Source organism: Ovis aries, chromosome X (assembly GCF_016772045.2).
Source record: "Ovis aries strain OAR_USU_Benz2616 breed Rambouillet chromosome X, ARS-UI_Ramb_v3.0, whole genome shotgun sequence".
NCBI lineage: Eukaryota > Metazoa > Chordata > Mammalia > Artiodactyla > Bovidae > Ovis > Ovis aries.
The window spans coordinates 41,088,402-41,097,177 of NC_056080.1; the positions used below are offsets into that span (position 1 = coordinate 41,088,402).

At 44.1% G+C, this 8,776-nt stretch overlaps 1 protein-coding gene across 23 annotated transcripts in view; it reads right to left on the reverse strand.

Annotated features, from left to right (window-relative positions):
* The window catches only part of CASK (calcium/calmodulin dependent serine protein kinase), a 379,740-nt gene extending 371,229 nt beyond the window's left edge, over positions 1-8,511 (reverse strand). For all 23 annotated transcript variants that reach the window (XM_042242034.1, XM_060407439.1, XM_027963055.2 and 20 more), the window contains exon 1: positions 7,723-8,511. In XM_042242034.1, the coding sequence (XP_042097968.1) occupies positions 7,723-7,781 (59 nt within the window). In that variant the 5' untranslated portion in view covers positions 7,782-8,511. The remainder of the gene's footprint in view (positions 1-7,722) is intronic.
* Positions 8,512-8,776: the final 265 nt, after the last annotated feature.

An 8,776-nucleotide genomic window follows, 5' to 3' on the forward strand; every position in this document is an offset into this window, starting at 1 on the left:
CCAGTACTCATGCCTGGAAAATCCCATGGACGGAGGAGCCTGGAAGGCTGCAGTCTTTGGGGTCGCTAAGAGTCGGACACGACTGAGCGACTTCACTTTCACTTTTCACTTTCCTGCATTGGAGAAGGAAATGGCAACCCACTCCAGTGTTCTTGCCTGGAGAATCCCAGGGAAGGGGGGAGCCTGGTGGGCTGCCGTCCATGGGGTCGCACAAAGTCAAACACGACTGAAGCAACTTAGCAGCAGCAGCAGCAACTATGTTGTTGAGATAGATTCACAGAAAGACAGTTTAATGGTACCAACATCCACAGAAATGAAGTCAGAATCTTGCTTTTCAGTCACATGAGGAATGGAACATTAAGCATCATATTAATATTTATTTTGATAAATGCTTTAAATAGCCTCTGTTATAGACAAGCCTATTCTTGGTCCTCAGTCAGTGCATTGGCATTTTACATTATTGATCTGCCCCACCTTGAGACTTCTGTGATCCAGCTATCCCAATTCTTCTAATTTCGTGAGTTATACTCCAAACCACAAAACCCCACTGCCAGTTCCATCAACCCCCAAGAACTCATTCATTCATAGTTTAACTTCCACAAAGTTGATTTCCAAATCTTCACTATCATTCTAGACCTCTCATTCAAACTCCACCCATGTATTTCCAGCTATGATCACTTAGAAATAGCCTGCACTCAATTCAAAGTGCCAATCCATATCAAGGAATACTGGGTTGCAGTTTAAGGGAAGACAGAGTTAGATATATAGATGGATATGGAAAGGCCATCGGATATACTATTTACAATGTAAAGTGAATATTTCAGTAGAATGTACAAATATGAGCCCATTCTGTTTTTAAACAAAAATCTTCCAGAAGATGTACAAAAACTGGGGACTTTCTTGGAGGTCCCGTGGTTAAGACTGCTTGCTCCCAATGCAGGGAGTGCAGGTTTGATCCCTGGACAATGGTTACCTTTGGAGAATAGAGCTATGGATGGTGGGAGAAAGGAGAGACATTCACTATTTACTTTTGTGTCAACTCTATTTAAAATTTTATAATTTTATAAACACTAATAAAAAGAAAGTTAACAGAATATTATTAAGTTTTAAAACTGGAAACATACATGAACTCTCACTTTAAGTCAAACTAGTTTCAGAAGTAAAATCTTCCCAGTGTAGAAAATCAACTAAAAAATAAAACCAAAATGTGAGAGCTGTGCACCCACCCCATCAACTTGTGCCTGGGGTTAGGTACCTGCCCTGCACTTGATTACTAACTCAGTCACTTGATTACTTAGGTGCTCAGTGTTGACAGAGAGTGGAGACACTCACCACTCAGCAGCTGTGGTTTCAGTACACAGTTTTCAGAGTCAGAGAAAACAATTTCAATATTTTATCACAGGATATAGGAATAACTACCCTGTGGAAAGAACCCTGCCCCACTCTCAACAAATACCTATCTCTGAAACCTCATTACTTCTGGTTTGGCAACTTAGGAGTAATCAATCAACTATTCTGTCTGTTGGGGCAGGGGAATTCGAAGGGAAAAATTGGAGAGTAAAAAGGGTGGAGAAAGTTCCAAACAAATTATATTTTGGATGGATAGTCAAGATTCTACATTGCCATAGCTAAGGAATGCATAAACTTATCAGTCTGGTGGCAAATGCTGATATTTCATTAGAAAGACAAAAAGAAAAATGAAATTAGATGAGACAATGAACCTCTGGGCTTCCCACGTGGCCCAATAGTAAAGGATCTGCCTGCCAATTCAGGAGATGCAGGAGATCCCTGGGTTCAGGAAGACCCACTGGAGTAGGAAATGGCAACCCACTCCAGTATTCTTGCCTGGAGAATCCCATGGACAGAGGAGCCAGGTGGGCTACAGTCCATGGAGTCGCAGAGTTAGATACAATTAAGCGACTGAGCATGCATGCATGGAACATCTACTGAAGAGGTAAGAAATTTAACCAAAAAGTCGAACAATTAAAATTTGCAGTAAATTCTGGAAATGAAGACATATGCCTTACTTTAAGGACACCCACTGCAGTATTTTCACAGCTGGAATCAACAGCAGACTGCAGCATGAAATAAACGGGCTTTAGAACTGGTAGGATTCCCATGTGTTCTTGAGCAAGTTACTGACCCCTCTGAATCTCAGCGTTTTCTGTAAAATGGGTACAATGAAAGGAGCTAACGTATGTAAAATGCCTAATATTTGAAGGCATAAATGTCCCTTCATGAAAAAGACATGTTAAGTTACAAAAGATTTTTTTTAACTTGTGAACATATGTCAAAGTTCCTTTAAACCATTTCTGCCAGATTTAAAATGTGAAAACATTTACAAAATGCAATAATTCAAGCACCATCTCCAAAAGTGAGGTACATTTGCTTCCTTAATTTACTAAGTAGAGCTATCACTAAGGATGGTGAAAGAATTTTCGATTTAAAGGAGCTATCTAGAAACACAATATAAGGGACATTAAGGAGCTATAGTTCGGCAGGTGAAACCATTGCAGATACGAGGTAGAAATGGAGGGTAGGGGGGAACTGCACGTGTCAAGGCCACAGAACACGCCACCGTCTTGGAAGGTAAGGGAAAAATCACAGGAAATATTATGAAGACCACGTGCAAACCACACTTAAAGTCCTAAAGCAGTCTATAGGAAGCAGACATGAAGATACTCGGAGAAGGTTGTGCACATGAGCAACTGAGAAGCTCAGTTCACGCCAAAGGGGTCCTAGAATCAAACTCCATCATCAGGGATCACCACTGCTTACCCCCTCCTGATAACACCTGCCGTCTGGAGGAATCTGCATGTAACATGCTTTTCCTCTGCAGGACTTCAGTTGATCCCCCACAGCTTGATCTTTCTGGGGCACCAGCACTCTAGCTGGTGATTGTGTTTCTTTTTCCCTTGTTAAATGGTTGTCCCTCGGATCAAGTACTTCTTTGATGAAACATCTCATTTCTGGAAAATTCTTGGTTCCTTTAGGCTCTCACTTGACTTTATTTCCTAACATGAACAACTAGTTTACCTATCACGTCTTGCTAAAATTCTTGGGAAAGATGTTCCAACATGATGTAACACCGTTCCTCCCCACGGCTCTACCCCATGGTACTAGAAACCCAAATCACTGGGCCAATCAATATATGTGAAAGTCATAGTAATTAGGACAAATTAGTAAAGCTGAATTCTTCTCTATGCTAAATTATATATTCTGCATATTATTAATCTGGTTTTTACATAAACACTGCATTTAACTCAATTCTCTGACAAACAGCACTATTGGAACTGCAAGTAGGAAATTTAAAGTATATAAGCAACTTAACCATATCCTTTTAATAGAGTGTATGTGCAAACACAATCCATACTAAACTGATAGATGCCTTGTATTAAATTAAGTCGTCATAGTAGACAGTCATCATCAACTGTTCATTGTTCCAAGCATCAGACAATCACCATGTTAGCATTAGATGAGTGTCATAAATCAATGTAAATCTTAAAAGACCCCAAAAAATCAACAGCAAACATAGGCTGAAACAAAATTGTTAATACAATAAGGCTCAAACACACAGTGTAGAGAAAATAAAATCCATGTCTTGGTCTTTTGGCTTTGATACTTCCCCCCAAATATTTATTCCACTTTTTAAAAACTGTGAGCCTTTGAAAAGCCAGTCCCAAAATATTACATACATAACTTAAGTTTTAAACCAGTGACTCTCAATCATACCTGCACATTAGAATCACTTAGAGGCCTTTAAAAAAATACCAATGACCAGAACCCTCTCCCAGAGATTCTGATTTCATTGCTCTGACACAAGGCCCTCTCATTGATCTTTTTTAAAAGCTCCCCTGGTGATTCTAATATGCAGCCAGGTGGTCAACTACTACTTTAATACAGCCTTTTGGGACAATAATTGCTCTAAGGTTGATAAACATGCTTTTTGCCTTTCAATGAGATTTTATTATAAAACTACTCAATTCATTCCATAGCTAATGAACAACTGTTACATTGCAGGTTTTATATTAATAATAAAGAAAGATATGTAAGATATATTTCCTGCCCTCAAGAAGCTCCCTGTTAGCTAGGGAGAGTGACCCATAAATAAGAAACTGTAACTAAATATGATAAGTGCTCTTGAGATGTAAGCAAATACAGCATGCCTCACAAACTTGTATGTCATCTTTGAGCAAGGGTCAGACTGCATCATTCCAATTTTAGTTTATGTCCTACCAAAGCAGGAAAGTCAGAAGTTACAGGTTACTAAATACCCAGGCAAAAATATTCAGCCTACACAAGGCGAAAACAGTGTACAATTTGCTACTCTCTTTCACAGAAAACTGCTGTACCATGAAGGTAGGCATTTCTACATTTTAATTTGGATGAATCATTTTAAAATTTCCTTCATGTAATATTACTGATTGTGCACTTGCCTATAAAACCATCAATTTGCAAGAGATACAGTAAATGCTCACGACCATAAAAATTAGCCGATTACCTGTATTTGCATAATACCTTTCCCTTCCAGTAATTTGCTGCATTTGCTAAGACAAGAAGTTTTGGGACAATGACAGCATTGGCCGTTTGTTTCAGTCACTTGAAAGATGTTACATGGGAAAATGTCATGGAAACAATAGGCGTTCAAGGACCACTTGCAAGACTTTCAAAAATAAGAAACACAGGGGGAAAGAGTTTAAATTATTAAAAAAAAAAAAAAAGGAAAGGCATCTCGCAATATTCATAATGAATCAGACAACTGATTCCCCGTAAAATAATGGGTGGGTGAGTGAGCAGTTAACTAGCGAGGCAGGGGAGTTGAGTGGGTAGTCAACAGATGGTAAAAAGGTGAAATCCATTTTAAAGCACTTCAGTGAAAATTTAAACCTGTTAAACCCTAGGGGTCAAACACAACTTGTGATGCTAATTGAGTTATAAAAGAAGAATCACAATTCCAGAGAACTTGGATAGCAATCAAGAAGGTTTTCTGTGCAAAGTGAATGTCTTCAAGGGCTTTCTGTTTTAAATCCAGAGTTGAACAAATTCTGAGTTTAAATGCCTGCTGTCAGAGACCCTGCAAGAAAATCTCAAGCGAATTTCAATTTTCAGATCAATATATGCTGAGACAATTTACCGGAGAAAACCCTCCAACCTTTACACAGGGTGAGGAACACTATCATTATGTTCTCTGCCACAAAGCCTACCTTGAATGCATTATTTCATGGAACGACATATTATAATCGGCACTGACCAAGTCAGGCTTTGTAGGATATGAACAAGGTTTCACATTCACAGTAGTTAAGGTAGCCACAGAGGACCTATCACCTCAAAATTAGCTTGTTCCCCCCCTCTTTGTGCAGCTCTGAAGTATCAGAGGAGATGAATCTCGTTCTCCCAGAGGCATTTCCTGAAAATATTCTATCAATTATAAGTCAGCAGAATACTGATTGTGCTAATGTGATGCTGACCACTTTTCTTTTCAATATCCAAAAAGATCACATCATCACTCTTTCAGATCTCAAGGAATCAGAACTAGCTACTAACATTGATTCAATGATGCCTATATTCCATCATTATAATAGAACTAACATTTTAATCTCACATTTTCCGATTATGACTTTGCTGGCTCATTTGAATCAAATATAACTGAGACACAACAAACATCATTCCCCTTGGTACCCACACCCCCCTCCCCCACGCAATCATTTGGGGGCTTTTGGGAAACACCTTATTTACCTTGGATGCCAAGAATGAAGAAACCAAGATTTTTTTTAACATATTTGTCTCTCTAAAACTGTGCTATTCACATATGGCTACAAGCACTTGAAATGTGGCTAATCCAAATGAGGAGCTGAATTTTGAATTTTATTTCTTTTTAATTAATTTACATTAAATTTAGAAAGAGATAATTCAGTTATTAGAAAACTTTTAGGTATGTTTGCAACAACTTGGGTATGTGAACCTACTTTTGCAAATGCAAATTTTATGAAACCTAAATACAGAACAAGTATGTCTATGAAAATTCAGCTTAGTGTCAGAACGGAGATGTATGGTTAGTGTGAAATACACACTGGATTTTGAAGATTATGAAAGAAAAGACGTAAAATACCTCACTAATGATTTCTATACTGATTACATGTTGACGTGATATAATCTGGATCTATTGGGTAAGAGAAAATATTTTGTGAAAATTAATTGCACCTACTTGCTTTTAATCTTTTTAATGTGGCTATTAGAAAATTTGCATATGCAAATTTTACATATATAAAATTACATATGGGGCTCGTATTATATACTGTACAGACTGCTCTGCTCTAGAGCACTTCCACAACCACCTTAACAGAGCACATTTGGATACTGTTCTTCCAGTAGACAAGCCAGTCATGTAACAATAGGGGCAAAGAGTAACATGTCCTTGTATCAATTGGATCTGAGGAAAGTATGTAGCAAGCTTTACCCACAATCTCACCATGTGAGGCAACACTGTAATACCTCAACATGGAGGGAAATTAGTGAGTTATCCACACTTAAACAAATCGAAATCCAGTACTGCAGACAACTTAAAAAAGAGATTGAGCCAACTGCTCTAAGGTCTTGGTTTCATTTCCCAACTGCGGACCTGAAAATAGACAATAAAGCACCACTTCCAAAAAGAGGTAAAATATTTCAACGGTAGCTATCTACCAATCCTTAAAAACTAGGCAAAAAATTTCTCTTCAATTTTATCTCCTCAACTTCTAAAGCCACAGAATACACGCTGAACTAGGAAATCAACTTCAGATCGCCAGCATTTCCCTCACAAGCAAATTAGCAGGATTGTGCACTTGGAATACTGTTTGACAAGAATGAAAAGGAAACTATTCAAAACAGATTTAAGGAATGGACAATTAGATGAAGAACTGCAGATTTAATTCTCAATCAGCCCTGTGATTAATCTGATTCCCTGCTTTTCCCTAGTGTAATTATACAACACAGATGAAAGGATGAGCATTTGGACTGTCAGTTCTATATTCTGGACCAGCCCGGTGACTCAAAGCAGACGGCGCTACCACGCTAACCACCATCCCAACAGTCGAGGGAAGCCTCGAACACTGATTTAACAGTCATTGCATAACGAGGCATTAAAAATTCGGAACCCCCCAACTCTTTCCACATTGGTCTACACCAGGTGAAGAATTTGCTGAAACCGAACGCACCCCGTCTTAAATGACCCCCTTCAATCTGGGCATGGGGTGAACACAAAGGCATGTATCTAATACCATGCACAATAGACACACACCCCACAATTTAAGACCCTGGACGTTCTTTCTCTGTCTCTCCACGGAAGCAATGAAATGCAAGCTGCTCTTTTCTTTAATGGTCTGTGGTACACGCAAGGTAACAATAAGCCCAACTGTTCCCAGGAAGCAACTATAAAATAGGTTCTGCCACGTCCCTGTGCAACCGTCAGATAAAATGCAGACAGCAGATTTCAGCCGGCCCCACGCCTCATAAGGGGGCCGACCTCGGCTCATCGGCCTCCACGGATCGCCGAGAAGCCCCCAGACTCCCGCCCGGCTGGAGGTCCAGGTACACGTCTATAAATACTCCCGGGTGAGGAGGACAGGGGAGACGGAGGGGAGGAAGGGCAGGGGGCAGACCCGGGCGGGTGCGGGTGCGGAAGGACCCGGGCATCACTAAATGCATTTTCCCACACTCCCGCTCCCCCGCGTGGAGACTCACTTGCCGATCACCTCGCACAGCTCGTACACATCCTCGAACAGCACGTCGTCGTCGGCCATGGTCCGGAGGGGACAGTGGCCGCAGCGTGGAGGGCTCCGAAAACGGGGGTGGGGGCGCCAAAGAGCTCAGTGCCCGGCCCCTGGCTCGCCTCCTCCCCTCAGGACCCGCGAGCCCTCGGTGCCGAGGACACTCGAGCGGGGCGGCGAGGCCCGGAGACTGCGGCGCCTTCCTCAGCTGGCGACCGCCCCGGCGCGGGCGGCGGGGCCGGGGCGCAGGAGCGAGGGCGGCCCGGGCCCGGCGCCGCCCGCCCGCCCGCTGCTCCTCGCGCTGCTCGGGCCGCGCTGCCCGGCGTGCGGATCCTCGGGGATCGCGCGGTGCCTCGCTCTCCTCTCGTCAGCCCGCGCGGGCCGCGAGGCCGCGACCGTTCCCTCTGTCGAGGCTGGCTCCGGCTCGGCGCGGGGCAGCTCGGACTACAGGGGGGGCCGCGGCAGGACCGTGGAGGGAGGATCGCCGCGGAGGGAGGTGGCGGCGGCAGATCGGCGTTGGGGACCAGGAGGCGGCGGCAGAGACGCTCCCTCCTCCTTCTCCTCCTCCCGCCGCCGCTGCCGCCCGCCCGCCTGGGAGTGGGAGGGGGTCTTCGTGGGACTGGCTCTCCGTGCGGGCGGGAGCCACGGCCGCCGCCTTCAGCTCCTCCTCCGCCTCGGCCGCCGACCAGCTCACGAGCCCCGCGCACCGGCCTCCAGCACACACGCGCTCCTCCCGCTCCGTCCGCGCGGCTTCCCGAACCACAGGCCCCGCCCACTCCAGCCCGTCGGGAGGCGGTGGCCCCGGGAAAGCGACCAGGCAGAGCGACGCATGCGCGCGCCGCGGGCCACGTCACGGCAAACCGGCGGGCGCCGGGAATCTACGAGGGGCGGGGGACTAGGGCGCCGGGGCGGCATCTGCTTAGGCGGGGGTGGGGCAGGGTCGTCACCCCCGCGACCGAGCCGCGGAAGGGGTCGGGGACAAAAGATCTGCACGTTCTTGGCTCTCTGAGGCGTGAGGCTCGGAAGCC